This window comes from Carettochelys insculpta, chromosome 25 (genome assembly GCF_033958435.1).
Source record: "Carettochelys insculpta isolate YL-2023 chromosome 25, ASM3395843v1, whole genome shotgun sequence".
Lineage (NCBI taxonomy): Eukaryota > Metazoa > Chordata > Testudines > Carettochelyidae > Carettochelys > Carettochelys insculpta.
Genome location: NC_134161.1, coordinates 17,022,644 through 17,041,236, shown reverse-complemented (window position 1 = coordinate 17,041,236; position 18,593 = coordinate 17,022,644). Strand labels below are relative to the sequence as shown.

Sequence of the window (18,593 nt, the reverse complement as noted above, 5' to 3'; positions counted from 1 at the left end):
CCTGGGCCCTGGACAGCTGGCGGCAGGAGCGCAGTGAGGTTTCCCAGGAATAACAGGATGGTGCTTGCAGCCCACGACCGGAGGCTTGTGAATTAAATCACTGGCTCACATGGGTAAGCATCTGGGCCAATGGCACTGAGGGTTGAGGGGTTTCGCTGACGTGTGGAGTGGTGAGAGAGACGCGCTCTGGGGCCATGCCGAGCTGGTCGGCAGAGGCCAGGAGTGCCAGAGGGAGGTAAGGCACTACTTGTCTGACCCCTCACAATCAGCTGGGACAGCGGGCGGAGCTTCCCAGCCCTGAAAGCATCTCTCTCGTTGGCAGAGTTTGGTCCAATCAAAGCTATTTCCTGCCCTGCCTGGTCTCCCTCAGGAGGTGGCTATTTTAGCCTCGGCCAAATGGGTGGAGGGAGTCGGCACTGGTGAGGCCACATCTGGAGTATTGTGTCCAGTTCTGGGCCCCCTGTACAGAAAGGATGTGGATGCCTTGGAGAGGGCCCAGTGGAGGACAACGAAAATTATTAGGAGGCTGGAGCACATGATCGACAAGGAGAGGCTGAGGGATTTGGGCTTATTTAGTTTGCAGAAGAGAAGAGGGGGGGCTGTTTGATAGCAGCCTCCAACTTCCTGAAGGGTGTTATGAAGAGGATGGCGAGAGGCTGGTCTCAGTGGTGTCTCAGAATAAAGAGCAATGGTCTGAAGTTGGGGCGGGGGAGGCGCAGGTTGGCTATTAGGAAAAGCTCTTTCCCCAGGTGGGCAGTGAGGCACAGGAGTGTTGCCTAGAGAGGTGGTGGGGTCCCCATCCCTCAAGGTTTTTAAGTCCTGGCTGGCTGGGATGGTTTAGCTGGGGTTGGCTCTGCTTTGGGGAGGGGCTGGACTCAGTGGGCTCCTGAGGTGACTCTGCGTGGGCTCTGCGGCGTGCGTGCCCCATTTCTGTAGCTGGAACGAAGGCGCCTGTGCGAGTGGCTCGGCCAGCGAGAGGCTTGGCTTAGGAAGGTCGGCCGCAGTCTGGCCCAGAGAGCGGCTGGATGGACTGCTGCATCCATTCCTGTGTGCAATGAGATTCAGGCACTGAGTCCAGATGAGCCCCAGTCGTATGACCCTGCACCCTGACCTGCTCTCCCAACAGGCCCACGCCCCCTTCAGGCGGATGCTGGCCGAAGCCCAGGGCCTCGCCCTCCACACTAGCCAATGTCTTTGGGCCCCACTCCTTGCTGGGTGCTTCCCAGTACTGCGCTGACCAGCCCTTTAGCTCTGCCCTCAGAAGAGATGGAGGGAGAGCCTGGCCTCTCTCCAGCTCCTCTCCATGGCCTGCCCCCCATGCCACGCAGCCTGCTGCTGAACGGGAGCTGTAGGCTGATGACCAGAAGGTGCCGGGGGATCTGGGGTGTCTCAGCTTGCTGCCCCCAAAAGATAGACAACGGGAGAAAGCCAGCCAGCCTCCAAGAGGGCACATTGAGAGAGGGCTGGAGGCTGTATGTGCTAAAATAAACTTTGCAGCAGCCCAAGATAGAGAGCTGGGTGGGCTTTGAAGACCCAGAGCCTCTGGAGCTCTGGGCCTAGTGCCAGAGGCTGCAGGGCAGCCTGAAAGCTGGTGCACGGGGGGGAAAGCAAGTGGGGGTCTGGTACAGGTGGACAGTGAGTGGCTGAAGGTGCTGGCCTTAGGAGAAGGTCCCCGCTGAGATGAAGGGATGAGCTCAGGACAGCTCTTCCCAGCTGTGGCAGTGGACCAAGAGACGGTGCGTTGTATGTTGCTACTCCAGCACAGAAGTGTGCGCTTCTGCAGCCAAGGCTGCTCCCTCCAGCAGCTGCCAGCCATAGACAATCCTCAGGGTCTGACAGACTCCCAACAATGAGTCAGCTGCCGCTCACAGGGAGCATGAGCTTCATGTGACCTCAGGCCTGTGTCATCCATCTCAAACGTGAGCAAGTACATCACCACAACCTTGGCCAGCCTTCATGCCTACCTCCAGCCTGTTCACCAACAGCTCTTCTCACACTCAAGGAGTCCCCCGGTCACAGGGAGAACTTTCCCAAGGCTCCAAGTGACTCAGGAACTGAAATCCCATTACGTGGCAGTGACCACTTGACTCTGCAGCTCCCGAGTCACTTTTGGAAATGGGACTTTGGCTCCTTGTCATTTAGGCCATTTAGAAAATCATGGCTCGTGCCTTCCCTGCTACTTCCCGATTCATAGACAGTCCTTGGCGTTTGTCTAGTGTGAACACGGGCCAGAGAACTGCCCCCAACAGTCAAATCCATAACGCCAGGCTGAGCCCGATGGCTCTCGGAGCAGGTTAGGCTACTTGTGGGTCTAGTAATTTTTCAGCGGGGCATTTGGCTCGGCGCCACATGGAAAGCTGCGACCTGCCCAGCAGGACTCAGAAATGCTGGAAAGCTAACACTGGCTTCTGGAGTCCCCATCCAAGGATTTCTTCCACCCCTCGGGGCAACTCAGTGCTGGCCTAGTTGTTATGAATTGTAGAGAAATACGGATGTGATTTATGCTAATCCAATAAGATTTCCCTGATACATTTTAGATCTGAATCGGGGTGATGCTGAGCTGTGGTTTTTCAGGTTGAACGGTGCCCATCTAACATTAACCCTTCATCACAATCCCCTGGTGAGCTTTCAAAGAGTCATGTGCATAACAGCCCAATTCTTGAGGCATCGCCAGGAGAGGGTCAATTACTCCACAGCAAGTCGGGCTTTTCTGGCTACAACACAAGGTTGGGTGATTCTGCACTGAGCTGTTCTAATTAGCTTCCTCTTTTTCTTGAGCTGAATTCTACCAGGTGCACCGCAGTTCTCCCCGGCCTGTGGGATGGCCGCTGAAGGGATATTTGTGTCCTTGCCATGAGGAATTTAGCATGTTCCAGGAAGGACTACGCAACAAACGAACAATTACCATGCTTTGGGGCTCGAACTCCCTGTGGAGACATTCGGTGCTCTCTAAATTCAGGAGAGGAAATGCAGCAGCATCTTTAACAGCCAGGAGCGGGAGAGAGTCTTTTGCATTTGGAATACGCAAATAAAGAAACATTTAGAATTTGCTGAATCTCCTACCTGAGAAGAGAAGCAGAAGGAGCAGGGAGCTATATTTTGGGATGCTGAGAAGCCACAGTGACCCAGTTTTGTCTTTTACACATCAATCACGTTTAACACAGGAATTAAAAGGGTTGATGGAAACTTTTCTCTTACCTTTGGCTCATCTGCATTATGGATCTCGGAACCAGATACTAGCAATATTCTGGGCAGCAGACTGACTGTCTGGAACACAACCTGGGTATCTCTGGAGTAAAGCAATGGAGTTACCACCCAGTACAGCCCTAAGGCACATCCCTCTGGGGCCCTAGTTTAGCAAAACTTTGCTCCCTGGGGTTGTCATGGTCGTTTTGCTACAACAGGTTGAACTCCACTTTCCCATCTTGGTAATGTGCCCACTGTAGGTGAAATCAATAGACTGACAGACCTTTGATCTACCACAGACATCAAAATTCTGTCCCCGAATCCTCTGCCAGAGCTTTGGTCCTGTGGGTTGTTTCCAGATTGTGTTACCAAAAAAGCCTGAAACGTAGAGGGTGAAATCTTGACTCACTGAGAAGATGCCCAATGACTACAGGTTTTGTCTGAGTCCACTGCCAGCTTGGGGGACATACACTGGTGGACAAGTGTCCAAAACAGGAGTCTGGGACAGCAGCAGTTCCCTAGACACTACATAAGTGGGCAGCATCTGAAGAAGTGAGTCTGTGCTCACGAAAGCTCATGCTCAAAACTTTTCTGTTAGTCTATAAGGTGCCTCAGGACCCTGCGTTGCTGTTACAGATCCAGACTAACACGGCTACCCCGCCGATACATAAGTGGGGTGGCTGATAACCACATATGAGCATCGTCAGGGCAGAGCTAGCTCCATTCTCTTCCGCGCGGGAGGGAAATGATGCAGCCTGCAACTGACAGTGAGCTGGTTTAGGCCCTGGAAAAGCCTCCAGCGGTCACCAGTGTTTGGGCCCATCTCGCCTTCTAACGCAGACTATGTCCTGTCTGGGAGGGAACCCTGGAGCTGGCCTCTTGGAAAGTCAATGAGAAGGTTGGTGCTTTCTTGCTCCCTAGGTCAGGTGCTGTGAGCTGTAGGAAGAAGCTGTCTGTGCCAGAAGCCAGGCTGGAAGGACTAAAAGGGTAGCTGAGAGAAGGTGCAGTGGGGGCCACACTGGACTCTGGGTGTTTCTGTACCATAGAACCAGCTCCACACCTTCCAAGTGCCCCTGCTCTAGGTGTGCAATTCCTGCTGTGGGAGGTCACTACTGCTGTAGCTTCTCTGGCTGGGGCCAGCAAGCCCATGCCCACCTCGGCAAGCTTCCACCAGGTCTGTGGAGCGCCTCCCTTGGGGCTGAGTTGACGCAGCCAAGCCCCAGGAGTGTTGAGCTGAGTCCCTCAAAGGCTGGGCCGTACGTGGAGCACTGGGGCTGTGCATTGAGCAGTGTTAGGTTAGTGGAAAACGCTGATGTCCCTTTTTAGAGAATGGATCAGATCTCCCCTGCTCCACATTCTCCAGCCTCTGGGCAAGGCTAGCCCGCACTGCCCGCCAGTCTGCCTTCGGAAGGGGCTGTGGAGCTAGACAGCAGGAATCCCAGTTGCAGGTTTCCAGGGTGGGGGCCTCTGTCAATGGGCCTGGCTCAGCCGGGAGGCACAGCAGGGATGTACTGCCTACTCCAGGGAAGTGGAAATGGGTGGCAGTCATGGCAAGGTGTCAGCTCCTTTAAACCCTGCACCGCTCGCTTCACTGCAGGAGTCCCCACAGCGCTGTCTGGAGTTTCCATGAACCCTGCTAACCAGGCTGTGCAGCTGCACACGTGGGCAAAGGAGAGGTTTCTTGGTGCTTGGTCCACGGGCAGCTAAGCCACCCTCAGCAGGAAGCCGGGCTCAAGGGGCAAGCCGGAGTGCAGGGGGGTTTCTTGGGCAGCCTCAACTTGGCCTGGCAAATGACGCTCTGACTGGTGAACCGGGAACCACGAGTAAAGTGGGCAGAGCTGGGTGGGCCCCAGCCTGCTGGCTAATGTCTTTCTTACCCCAACCCAAACTGGCTGCGTCGGTGGCTGCTGGGCCCCGGGGCGGCTGCCCAGAAGGCAGCATGTGCTTCAGAGTGACTCCCTGGGCCGAATGTGGTGCCGGGCGTGGGCTCATGCCCAATGCCTCACTCTAGCAGGCCCTCGGGTGTCCTGTCCCTGCCCTGCTGCTGGCTCCTGGCAGGTCTCCGAGCACCGCCTGAGCAGTGAGGAGGGGGCAGCAGAGAAGCCAGCGTCCTGGGAGCAGCCAAACTCCTCCCTTTGCTTCTGTTTTAAATGAGTTAAGTAGCCAGCACATCCCCTGCCTGCTGAGCTCTGGAATCACTCACCTGGTCTTCACAACCTCCTCTGGCCAGGAGTTCCCCAGGTTAACTGTGCACTGTGTGAAGAAAACCTTCCTTTGTGGTGAACACTCAGAGAGGTGGCCCTGTTGATCTGTAACCTAACAAAACAAAGCAGCAGTCCTGTAGCACTCAAAAGAGCAACAAAATCATTTATCCTGTTAGTTTTTATAAATGAATTACAAACAAACAAACAAACATCAATTATTTTGTTGAATAGTAACAGAGAGGGAGCCGTGCTAGTCTATACATTATCAAACAAAAAGCAGTCAAGTAGCAGTTTAAAGACTAGCAAAACAGTTTATTAGGTGAGCTTTCGTGGGACAGACCCACTTCTTCAGACCATAGCCAGACCAGAACAGACTCAATATTTAAGGCACAGAGAACCAAAAACAGTAAGCAAGGAGGACAAATCAGAAAAAGATAATCAAGGTGAGCAAATCAGAGAGTGGAGGGGTGGGGGGGAAGGTCAAGAATTAGATTAAGCCAAGTATGCAGACGAGCCCCTATAGTGACTCAGAAAGTTCCGGTCACAATTTAGACCATGTGTTAATGTGCCGAATTTGAATATAAAAGCCAGCTCGGCTGCTTCTCTTTGAAGAAAGGTGCGAAAGTTTTTTTTTTTTAGTAACACACATACCTTTAGGTCATTGACAGAATGGCCCATTCCATTCAAATGTTGACTAACTGGTTTGTGGATCTGGAGTGTTTTGATGTCTGTTTTGTGCCCATTGACCCTTTGTCTAAGGGAGTTAGAAGTCTGTCCAATATACAGAGCACCTGGGCATTGTTGGCACGTGATGGCATATATGATGTTAGTAGAGGAGCATGAGAAAGTGCCCGTGATTCTGTGAGTAACCTGGTTAGGTCCAGTGATGGTACTTCCAAAGAAGACATGTGGACAAAGCTGGCAGCGGGCTTTGTTGCAGGGAAAGGTTCCAGGACTGGTATTCCTGGGGTATAGACTGTGGCTGTTAGTGAGGATCCTCATGAGGTTGGGAGGCTGTCTGTAGGAGAGAACAGGCATGTCACCCAGGGCCTTCTGGAGTGTAGCATCCTGATTCAGGAGAGGTGGTAGGTCTTTAATAATTTGTTGCAGTGGTCTGAGTTGGGGGCTGTAGGTTGTGACGGGGTTCAGGGGTCACCCAAGCTATGTACCCCATCCCTAAGCAGGAGTGACTCTCACTCAGCAGGAGAACAGCGGGTTTATTAGCTGACAGGACACAGCATTGTACAGAGGAGTCAGTGCAGCCAGCAGAGACAGCCAGTCCCATCCATGCTGGGGAGAGGAGGCCCTGAGGGGCCCCCAGAGCCGGGGCCTTGCCCCCTCCTTTGTCTCTCTCTCCCAGCCCAGACTAACTGCTTTCAACTTCCAGTTCCAATTCATACCCCTCAGGCTTCACCTCCTTCTTTGTCTCCAGTACAAAGGTGATACCTGGTCGTCAAGGTTACCCTCAGCAGGAGACCCACACTCCCTGTGAGCCACACACACAGACAGGTATCCCCCACTCCGTCACATAGGTGATGACCAGTGGTGTTCTGTTCTTGGCTTGTTTGGGCCGATCTTGGAGTAGCTGGTCTCTGGGTATTTGTCTGGCCCTGTTGGTTTCTTTTTTTACTTCTCCTGGTGGGTAATTCAGGTTTATGAATATTTGGTAAAGATCTTGTAGTTTTTGGTCTCTGTCAGTTGGATCAGAGCAAATGCGATTGTACCTAAGAGCTTGACTGTAAACAATGGATCTAGTCACGTGTGTAGGACGGAAGCTGGAAGGGTGTAGGTAAGTTTTGCGATCAGGAGGTTTTCAGTACAGTGTGGTACTGATCAGGCCATCCTTGATTAGCGCTGTAGTGTTGTTTAAAGTGCTACCGGACTGCTGCTTTGTTTTCTTTCGTTTATTTTAAACCTGCTACCTAGGCTGTGGGGTGCGTGAGTGGGGGGTGTTACCCCTAGGCTGAGAGGTGCATGCATGGGGGGGTGTTACCCGCAGGCGGTGGGGTGCGTGAGTGGGGGGTGTTACCTCTAGGCTGAGAGGTGCATGCATGGGGGGGGGTGTTTGAGTGGGGGGTGTTACCCCTAGGCTGAGAGGTGCATGCATGGGGGGGTGTTACCCGCAGGCGGTGGGGTGCGTGAGTTGGGGGTGTTACCTCTAGGCGGAGAGGTGCATGCATGGGGGGGGTGTTACCCCTAGGCTGAGAGGTGCATGCATGGGGGGGTGTTACCCGCAGGCGGTGGGGTGCGTGAGTTGGGGGTGTTACCCCTAGGCTGAGAGGTGCATGCATGGGGGGGTGTTACCCGCAGGCGGTGGGGTGCGTGAGTGGGGGGTGTTACCTCTAGGCTGAGAGGTGCATGCATGGGGGGGGTGTTTGAGTGGGGGGTGCATGCATGGGGGGGTGTTACCCGCAGGCGGTGGGGTGCGTGAGTTGGGGGTGTTACCTCTAGGCTGAGAGGTGCATGCATGGGGGGGGTGTTTGAGTGGGGGGTGTTACCCCTAGGCTGAGAGGTGCATGCATGGGGGGGTGTTACCCGCAGGCGGTGGGGTGCGTGAGTGGGGGGTGTTACCTCTAGGCTGAGAGGTGCATGCATGGGGGGGGTGTTTGAGTGGGGGGTGCATGCATGGGGGGGTGTTACCCGCAGGCGGTGGGGTGCGTGAGTTGGGGGTGTTACCCCTAGGCTGAGAGGTGCGTGCATGGGGTGTGTTACCGCCCCAGGCTGTGGGGCTGAGGGCACAGGAGGCGGGACGGGGGAGCACGGTAGGGACGGTGCGCAGGAGCCGGCTGCGGCAGACCGGTGCCAGACGGGCAGCGCCCCGCCCCAGGACCCCGCCCCGCCCCGCCCGTGCGCACTCCCGGGGCGGCCAGGGGAGCCCGGGGGGGGGGGGGGCGGCCCCAGCCCGGGTGTCTGTGTCTCTTTAAGGCGGGAGGGCGGGCGGGGCGGGGGTGACAATGGGCCGGGCCGGCCGAGTTGGAGCAAGTTGCCGGCGCTGCAGCTGCGGATTTGCCGGGAGCTCAGGGCGCGCCGGAGCGGGGCTGGCGGCGGGGAAATGAGCTAATCCCCGAACGCAGGGAGCGAGCAGCAGCCCCCGGCCCCGACCCCCCGACCCCGACCCCAGCCGCTGTCCCCGAGCCCCCCAACGCCCCCATCCCAGCCCCGCCCCGCCGACCCCCGGCCCCAGTCCCGGGTCCCCCTCTGACTCCCCCGTCCCGGGTCCCCGGGCCCCCCCCAGTGCCCCCTTCCCTTCCCTTCCCTTCCCTTCCCTCCGGCCCAGCCTGAGAACCGGGTCCGCCTCCGCCCCCCCGCGGCCCAAGCCCCTGTCGCCGGGTCCCCCCAGCCCCGGCTCGGCTCACGCTTCCCCGCGGGATGCGGCTGGGGCAGGCGGGGGCCATGCGGCGGCTGCTCTCGCTGCGGACTCTGCTGTACCTGGTGCCGGCCCTGCTGGGCCCGACTCTCGGTAAGAGCCCAGCGTCCGGAGTGGGAGCCCCGTTCCGTCCGGCCCAGCGCAGGTCCCGCTGGCAGCGGGTGGAACCAGCCCCCGAGATCCCGGCTGTGGGGGTGGCTCTGGCCCAAGGCTCCCGGCAGCCTTCCTGGGTTGGGCCGCTGGCAGTGGGGCGGGGGGGTCGGTTGGTTGGCGCAAGGTTGGGCAACGCCTTGCCCCCAGGCAGCCCTCTCCTGGGCTGGGGGCGGCTGGGCCCTGCAGTGCCAAAGGCCCATGGGGGGAGGCCCCCCGCCCCCACAAATCCGCCTCAGCGAGGTGGGAGAGGCCGGGGCCCCGCCCTGCCCCTTACCCTGGTGTAAGGGGTCGCTGGGTGCGGGGGCCGACCCTGGCCGAAGCCAGGTGTGTCTGGGGGCCCGCTGCCAGGGTGGCGCTGGTGGCCTGTGGCCCTGAGGGGTGGGGTGGGGATGGTGGTGACAGCAGAGCCTGGCTGCCATGCCCCCGCCAGCAGGAATGCCTGGAAGCTGCCCCCCCCCGCCCCCCGAGGTCCTGGCGCACCATGGTTTGAGGTCAGCGAGCTGCTGGGGGTGCAGTGGGGGAGCTGCTGGCGGGAGGGGAGGGGAGGTGGTGCGGGGTGCGATGGGTGCGGGTTAGCGTGGTGGGGCAGAGGGAGTGTGGCCAACCACGGTGGGTGTAGGGGAGCAGCGGGGGGTGGTAGGTCAGGATGCGTCTAGAGTTCATCAGCCACTGAAGTGCAATCAGTCAAACCTACCCATTTCCAGATGCCTCTGGGTTTCTACAGAGCTTCTCAGGCCCAGGGCGACGTTCGGCCAGGCAGAGTGTCCAGTGGTTCCGACAGTCGCGCCTGGATCAGAGTGAGAAGCGACCCAGAGCCTTTTGCAGCCCTGGGGAGTGTCCTGAGCACTGAGCTGGTCTCTGCTCAAGGGACATTTAATTCTTGAGACAAAGTGGAACAACCAGGGTGGGCGGGGGGGAAGTGGAGAAAGACGGCTTTACTGGGGGTTACAGTGGATGAGAGGCTGGCTATGAGCCAGCTGTGTGTTCTTGTAGCCAAGAAGGCTAATGGTGTATTGGGTGCATTAGGAGGAGCATTTCCAGCAGACTTAGAGAAGTGATTATTCCCCTTCATGTGGTACTGGTGAGGCCACAGCTGGAATAATGCATCTAGTTCTGGGCCACAAGGGTGTGGATGCATTGGAGCGTGTCCAGCGGAGAGCAACCAAAATGATTTGGGGGCTGGAGCACATGACCTATGAGGACAGTCTGAGGGATTTAGGGTTATTTAGTTTGCAGAAGAGAAGAGTGAGGGGGGATTTGATGGCAGCCTTCAGTTACCTGAAGAGGGATTACAAAGAGGGTAGAGAGAAACCGTTCTCAGTGGTGATGGATGGCAGAACGAGGAACAATGGTCAGAGGTTGTGGTGCAGGAGGAGTAGGTTGCATATTAGGAAAAACTATTTCCCCAGGCGGGTGGTGAAGCACTGGAATGTGTTACCTAGAGAGGTGGTGGAATCTCCATCCCTGGAGGTTTGTGAGTTCTGGCTTGACAAATTCCTGGCTGGGGTGATTTAGTTGGGGTTGATCCCAACATCCCTTCCAGCCCTGGGATTCTATGTGGCCAAGAAGGTTCAGATTCTTGCAATGAAATGTTTTGGTTTCCTTCCAATGTGGAATGAAAACAAAAGCTAAAACCTCAACGTTTTTTTTGCAAAGCATAATTATTGTTTCTTGCGACAGCCCTGTCATTTCCAGGAGCGAGCGCTCCGCAGCCACCAGAGGAGTGTCTGGCACACAGCGCTGAAAACAAAGTGGGAAAGCAGGTCATTATTGCAGCTGGGGTCAGACATTTAGCATAAACAGTGGAATGTGCAAGAGGAGGGGACTTGTGGGGACAATGATGCTGAATGACCCGTAGTCTACACAAGATTCCTCTGTTTCTGTTCCACCCCCCACTCTCCCCCAACAATGAAAATGACAGCAGCATGGAATTAGGATATGCTTCCGATCATTGCTTAGTGCTTATTTCCTGTGCTGGTGAGTGCCAGAGAAGCAGTGTTAATATTGGAAGGATAACTTTCCACTATCAAAAAGGCCTCCTGCATTCGCTGTAGCATCTTGCGAGGGCTGACATTCAGAGGACAAGCAGCGATTCTCTGCTACAGTGGCATGCACTGTTTTGGTGAGCAAACATTCAGGAGTCTGCAGAAGTTCATCAGTGTTTGTGTGCAGGCAGCAGTCCAAACAGCGAGTACAATGACTGACGCAGAGTCTTCAGGCAAACCTGTTAGAACGAGCTAACGTGCATGTTTATAAGGTCACATTTTCATTGGCTGGAACGGGCGAGGTCTTGCTTTGCCACTCCTGGGTAGCTGTGGTGTTTGCAAGAGGCTTGTCTTGTCTTTTAGATAAGAGAGAGGTGAAAATGGGGCGCTCACAACAGCACAGATCAGACAGGGAGGTTGGTTGTGTGCTGCAGAGCCTTTCTGTAGAGATGCTCCCCGTTCCTCTCCAAGCCCGCCTGCTTTCGAACCGCAGACCTGGGAGGGTGTTCACCAAGTCCTATCTCCCGGTTTGAGTGCCTGGGCAGCTTGCTGTCTGTAGAAAGAGCCGCAGAGACTCTGGGGCTGAAAGCGCAGCCTGTAAACTGCGAGCCAGGGGCTTTGGGTAGGCAAGTGCTGTGCAGGGCTGGTCACGCTCGGTCCTGCCCGTAGCATGACCTGTTCTGGACACGGCCCTCTCTTGTGAGGGGCTGGGCGGGTGGGAGCATGCAGTAAGTTGAGGTGTGCCTAGGAGGAGCCTAGGAAGAGACAGTCGGGCTTCTGCCCCCAGCCGCCCTCAGGAGCTGTGCAGTGGCGGAGCACTGCGGCCCGAGTCCAGAGGCGCTCAGTACATTGGGCACAGCCCTTCAAATCAGGCACTGCACGCGCTCGCCCTAGGCCCGTGCAGGCCCCCCGCTGCCCCGACCTGGTTGCTTGTTTGTAAATACCGTGACTGTTGCAGCTGTGGGTTCGAGCCAATAACTCCGGCTGGCTGGTTTTGAGGCCTTGCCCCACGCAGCTCACGGCAGGAGAAACAGCTCGAGTTGGGACAGGGATAGTTCGTTATCTCGGTACTTCGCATGAAGGCGGCTGCTGTGTCAGTGGCGCTCGGGGTGATCTAGACTGACCTGCCGATGCTGCGCTGCCGTCAATCGTCTCGAGTTTGATTTGCTGCGTGCGTGAAGGTGCAGCAAAACTGACTTCTCTGGGCTTGGCCGTCGGCCGTCATGTGAAGGAAGAGCCCTTGGTGCGAGATTTCCCATCCCCGGACTGCACCAGGGCAGAAAGTCGATTCTGGTACATCGATGCCAGCTACACTAATGGCATCACAAGAATTGCGCGCCTGGGATCGACTTTGTTCCCTAGTGTAGATCTAGCCTCGCTCATTCCAAGGTCCCAGGCTGCTCAGCAAACTGTGCAGGAATCTCTTCTCAGCCTCAGCAATGCAGCCACCTGCTCCACTTTCCAGCACGGTCCCCGAGCCACGTTCTGGGACTTGCTGGACTGGTGCAGCGACCACACGGGACCAGCGGGTGTGCTGGGCCTGGCTTGCCATGTAGACAAATGCTAACGTGGCTTGTTGCCGCCCTCCTCTTCCCCTGGAACCAGAAGCGAAGGAGAAGCTCTCATCGGCTGGCACTCCAGAGGGAGTCCTGGCCAGGGTCCCCAGGTTTACATTGGTGCTTTTATGCCACAGCCTAGCTCAGACCACATCACTTTGGTGTTTGCCTTATGTTAGCTCTGACTGCTCCCTGGCGCAGGATCGGGGTCTCCGAGTCCGGGGCTCAGCGCAGAGCAGGGCTTTCACCACAGCATGGACCACATTTGGAGAGCTGGTTCGCTGCATCTCCCCCCCACAACTTGGGGAAGGTCATACAGGAAAGCCACTGTGACCTGTGCTGACCTTAAGGTGCTGAGCGTGTTGCCCTTGGGGGGAGATGCCGTTCCTGTTGCTCTGCGTTTCTTCCCTGCTGAGGTAGTCAGGCTGGCTTTCCCTGTTTCCTGGGGCTTTCCAGGACCTCCAGGCCCTGCGCTGCACGGAGACGCTGGGACAGCTGGTGAAGCAGCCAGGGCCCATGTTCTCAGGCTGACAGGGAGGGACCCCCGGCAGGCAGGGAGAATGCTCTGGGTGGGCTTGGCAGGTGCAATGCTGCAGGCAGCAGAGGCTCTGGGGTTGAGTCACGGGTGTTCTTGGCACGCTATTTGTCTGGATTGTGCTCCTGTGCTGTGGCCGTTGTCCCCTGCTGTGATGGCAGGAGCCCAGGTTCTGTTGGGGGATTGATTGGTGCCAGACACACACTGACATCCAGCCGCCTCCGCAAGTCGTCCCGGCTCTTTTCAGCATCACCCTTAATTAATTTCAGGCCTGGGAGAAGCTGACCCTGTGTTTCCCGGTGTTCCGGTCCCCTCCTGATGGTGCGAGAGTCGCTTGCGACTCACCTCCCAGCTCGGTTTAGGAAGACCCACTGGTAAGAAATGCCGCAGAGATGCATATTGTGTGCGTCGGCCTGGGCTGCGGCAGGGCTAAGGGGGGCCGGAGGGGTCTGTACATGTGGGGGTGTCAGCGCCAGTATCGTGTGGGTCGGCCTGGTCCGCCGCAGGGCTGAGGGGGCTGGGGGTGTCAGCGCCGGTATCGTGTGGGTCGGCGTGGGCCGCAGCAGGGCTGACGGGGCTGGGGGTGTCAGCGCCTGTATCGTGTGGGTCGGCCTGGGCTGCAGCAGGGCTGAGGGGGCCGGAGGGGTCTGTACACGCGGGGGTGTCAGCGTCAGCCTGGGCCGCGGCAGGGCTGACGGGGCTGGGGGTGTCTGCGCCGGTATCGTGTGGGTCGGCCTGGGCCGTGGCAGGGCTGACGGGCTGGGGGTGTCTGTGCCGGTATCGTGTGGGTCAGCCTGGACCATGGCAGGGCTGGGGCAGCTGGCAGACAAGCCGGGGAAGACCAGCCTGTGGGGATGAAGTGGAGGGAGGCTCGCAGTGCAGGAGACGCTGGCTGTGCAGCTGCTGGGGGCAGCTGGGAGCTCTCCTGCTGGGAGCCTGCTGGCAGTGCCTCGCCAGGGTCCGACTCAGCGCGGCCGGCTGTGGGCACCAAGGGGCTGGGTGTGGTTTCAGTGCTGTGAGCTCTGCCTGGGCTCCCGTGCTGCTTGGCCCAAGGGGCGCGAGCAGTGCTGTGCGCGGTGCCGTGGTGCGCTCAGCCTTTCTGGGGGCAGCTGGTGGGCAGGATGGAGCTTGGCCTGGCTCTGGCCTCTGGGACAGGCAGGAGCTGCAGGGCAGCGGGGACCCAGGCGCTGTCTGCTGCTGCTAGGGCCCAGCTCCTGCGGTCGTCGCTTCGAAACGCACTTCCCAGCCCTGTGGGCAGAGCAGGTGTCTCGGCTGTGTCTGCCGGGGGCTTGGAGGACGGTGCTCCCGGAGCCCGCTGTTTTCACCTGCGTCCATTGACCCGTCTCCTCGCGTCTAGCCGCTGGCGGCTGCCCAAGCCTTGTCTGCACTAGGGCCTCGCTGACCCACTGCCTCGGGCCCTGCTCTCCTCGCTGATGCTCCCAGCTGGACTGTGCTCGCTGCTGGGAATGGGCAGCTGTGCTCCTCGCCAGGGCTGGGCCAGGGCTGGGCCAGCCCAGTCACCGGTGCCAGTTCCCCCGGGCGGGCCTGAGCGGGCGCTCCTGCAGTTCTGGGTCGGGCCCAGCCCCGCTGCTGTGGCTCCCGGGGGAGCTGGGCGGGGGGATTCCTTTGGTGTGCGGGCTGGGAAGGACCACGCAGAGGAGGCGATAAGCAGATCTCCTGATCAGAGTGGGCCTCCCCTGAGGGCTCCCGGGAGCGGGGCCAGAGCTGAGATTCGCCTGCCCCTGCGCAGGACCCGGCTCTGTGCAGGCTGGAGGACGTTGGCCGTGTGTGTAACTGATCGTAATTTGTTTCATGCCAGTCCTGAGAAATGGAGCCAAACACCTGCCAGCGGGGCGACTCCCCCCCTGCCCTGTGTGCAGGCCGGGGCCTGGGCGGGCACCTCCTTGTTCTCAGGGAGCGCTGGCTTCGTCTGCCCTGCCCTGAGCTGTTCAGGGAGGGGGTGGGGGCTCCTCTGTCAGGCCCCGAGGGTGGGTGAATTTGCAACTGAATCCCCTGGCTCTGTGGGGAAGGCGCGTGCATGTGGGGCGGGTTGGGGAGGGCTGGTGCTTTTTAAAGAGGACAGCGGCATTGTGGTGGGGTCAGCGCATTCTTTGGCTGTTGCGCTGAAGATGGATCAGTCCGTCCCAGCTCTTTGCAAGGGCGGCGCTAGCCAGAGCTACACACAGGGGCTGCAGGGGCTCCTGGGTCCTGAGCCCCCAGCAGCAGACGAGTTGAAATTTGCCTGGGAGCAGCAGTGGGGGCACCCCTCTCCTGCATCCGTTGGGGGCTGGCAGGACTGCGGAGCGGTGCTGGCCATGGTGCAGTCGGTGCAGCAGCCGTTGGGGCCTGGCAGGACTGCGGAGCGGTGCTGGCCGTGGTGCAGTCGGTGCAGCAGCTGTGGAGGTGAAGGCGCAGGCTGTCAGGGATCTGCGCTCCCAGGCTAACGCGCACAGCTCCTGCTTCCGTTCTAAGCATCTGTTGCAGGCAGGAGATGGTGCTTCCGTCCCTGGGGCTTCAGGCGCAGGAGCTGGCGCTCTGTGGAGGTTTACTCTCATCCCTGGATTAACGGCGCCGAGTGCTGCTAGCCGGGCCCATGTGATGACCTCGCAGTCGGCTGGTGCTGGTGGGCTGGGCAGAGGTTCCTTAATCCGAGGGGGTTTTGCCCCAGGGTTGGGGGAGTGTTCTGTGCAGAGCCCCTGCAACGCGCTGCCCATCGGGGTTCTGCGGGGCTGGTCCTGCCGTCCCTTGGTGCATGAAAGGGATTCTGCCACTTCTTCCACAGCAGGGGACCCTCCTCCCCGTCTGTCTGCCAACTGTAAGGCAGAGAAGAGGATCCGGGTGGTCCCGAAACCCTCGCTGGGAGCAGAATGCATATGGCTGCCATGTGGGCGAGCTCCTGCTGGGAGCTGGGGGCTTCCCTTTGCAAACCTGGGAACCGCGGCCAGGACTGGCGCAGTGAAACAGCCACTCCCGTCCCCACTGGGGCACCAGGGAAGCGCGTTGCAGGCTCCAGCTGGCTCTCGGGACCAGGCGAGCGGGGGCAGAAGGCCTGGAGTGGTGTTGCCTTGAGAGTGGCCCTTAGCCAGTCAACCCCGAGAGGCCAGATTCCTGCTTGTGATCAAGTGCCAGTGGGTCTCTGACCCTCCCTGGGCAGCGCTCTGGTGGAGGCTGTGTCGTAAATCTCCCTCCCTCCCTCCCCCGCCGTGAACAGGCTCGATGGGGCTGGGATTGGAAAGCCCGCGGCCTCTGAGGGTCTCTGGGGCACACGGGGGCTCCCCTTGACCTCAGCACTCATGGGCAAGTGTCAGCCGGCAGACGCGCTCACCCCGGCCTCCATGGGACAGGATGTGCAAACGACTCCGTTGGTGCTCGGCTGTGGCGTGGGTGGCCGGCTGACGGGCCTGAGGCAAACGCCATGTACCAGAGGCCTGAGCTAAAGCTGTGGCAAAGCTCTCTGCTGGTGCAAAGCTGTGAGTGAAGGCCAGGCGGCGAGCTGGAGTGCCTGCAAGGGCACTCAGAGCTGGCCTTGCAAACTGTCAGGGAGCCGGGGGGGGCCCCAGGCCCTGCCCCACCCGCAGCCAGGCGGGACTCTCAACCAGCAGGGAGAACAGGGGGGTTATGGGGCGACAGGGACACAGCGTAGAACAGACTTGTCAGCACAGGGACCAGAAGCCGTCAGTACCATCCACCTTGGGGAGAGGGGTTAACAGCCCCCTTGAGCCAGCCTGCAAGCAACACAACCCTGCTGGCTTAGCAGAGCCTGGCAGGCGGAGAAGAAGGAGCGCCTCCCTGGATGTCCCTAGCCAGCCCTGTTTTGCTCACAGGCCGTGTTGTCCAGGTGAGAGTAATGGCTGGGAGGCTCAGCCCCTGCAGGATGGTGCTGGACAGCTCTCCCAAGCGGGGAGGCTCAGGGCCTGCGGGTGCCTGCCTGTGCCTGTGGGAGGCCTGGTCCCGAGCAGGCACAGAGCAGCCCCATGGCCTCCCAGAGCACAAATGCTTAAAATAAACATTTAGCTTTAGCCCCGCAGCCCGCAGGGAGGTGGCCTTTTGTTTGCTGTGTCCCAGCTGGAGGGCCACCGAGGGCAGCACTCGGCAGCTGGGAGCCCTCCCTGACACCATCAGCCTGCCCCGCATTTGGAGCCTGCTGTGGGGCTGGGCCTGGCTCCCATACAAGGAGACCAGGCTGGCAGAAGCCAGGTGCGGTGTGCCCAAGAGAGGGGCAGGCGGTGGCCACAGGTTGGCTCCGCAGCCCCTATGCGCCCAGCCCTGCAGGAGGGCACCTCGTGCTTGGCGAGCGTGCAAGGCCAAGCATGGGCTCAGTGGGGCCATGTGGTTTTCAGAGCTAGTCCTGCTGAGTGGGGCAGCCCCCCAGAGCTGTGGTGGGAGCCAGCAGTCCCTATGGGGCCTGTGAAGGTCCCCATGGCCTGGGAGATGCCCCAGTCCCAAGGCAGCATTGTTTCTTAACTCTGGTTGTGCTGCCACAGTACCTGTGGGTTCCCCGGCATGTCCCAGCCAGGCCCCGGCCATCTGATGTGCTGGCTCCCAGTGCCCCTGGCTTCTGGCCCTGCCTGCATCCCTCTCGTCCATTGCCTGGGTCTCTGTGCTACTCCACCCATCCATGCGTGTTTCCGCAGCCCTTCCTGCTTCCGCCCCATGGTGTCTTTTACTCCTTCCCCACCAGCTGGCGTCTGAGGGTCCCCCCCCCGGGCACTGTGCCCCATGTGAAAGGAGCTGTGCCCACACTGGTACATGACTGATGTTTGCTCCCTTCTCTCTCTCTGAAACACAGTGGGCCGGGTCCCTGTGGGCCTCACCCAGCTGGCGCTGGGCCCCTTGCTGGCAGAGCGCATGCCCAGCCTGCTGGCCCTGATCTGCCCAGTGCCACGGGAGCTGCTGTGGCTTATGCTCCGCTAATGCTAACGTGTCCTGCTGCAGAGGAGCTGTGACGTGACTGACTCGGGCTGGCCCAGGCCGCTCTTCGCAAAGCCCTCAAATCCGCATCTGCTTCCTCCTGGCTCCCTCCGCTCTCTGCGGGGCTGTGGGGAGCAGCGGGAGGTAGTCAGTTGTCCTGGCTTTGAAAAAGAGCCGCTTTCCTGCACCCCGCACTTCCTAGCGGCTGCTGCCGCAGCAGAGTCTGGGCAGCTGCGAGTTTGTGAGCACATCAGCCCACACTGAGTCTAAAAGTCAGTGGCTTTGGGCCGGAAGGCGGGTTCCCGGCCATCTCTCTGGGGCCATGTGCAGGGCTCTGTGCATCCCAGGAGCCCTCAGTGGCTGCTGCCCCTGCTGTGTCTGCCAGGCTGGGAGCCCTCCCCCTCGCCTGCGATCCCCGCCAGCAGGAGCAGCTTTGCCAGTGCAACTCGGCCCTGGGGGAGGGCCGTGCCTGCAGCGAGCCTGGCTGCCATGTAACTCTCAGCCCATGGGTCCCACCGGGGCGGGGCCAAACAGACCCTGGGACTCCCATCCTGCTGGTGAGGGTGGGTGGGAGGAAGAGCCTAGCGTGGCTCTCTGGCTGTGCCTGCAGGGTTGGTGGCTGGAAACATGCCTGTTCCTAGGCTGTGCCAAAGTAGGGCCGGGAGGGTTTTATTCTCCTGGTCGGGCTGCATGTGT

At 59.3% G+C, this 18,593-nt stretch overlaps 1 protein-coding gene across 13 annotated transcripts in view; it reads left to right on the top strand.

Annotated features, from left to right (window-relative positions):
* Nucleotides 1–8,682: 8,682 nt before the first annotated feature.
* ROBO3 (roundabout guidance receptor 3) overlaps nucleotides 8,683–18,593 on the top strand; it is an 80,259-nt gene continuing 70,348 nt past the window's right edge. For all 13 annotated transcript variants that reach the window (XR_012642493.1, XM_074976673.1, XM_074976682.1 and 10 more), the window contains exon 1: nucleotides 8,683–8,850. Coding sequence is in view for 12 of the 13 variants with exons in the window: in XM_074976673.1 (XP_074832774.1) it covers nucleotides 8,760–8,850 (91 nt within the window). In the remaining variant the exon portion in view is untranslated. The remainder of the gene's footprint in view (nucleotides 8,851–18,593) is intronic.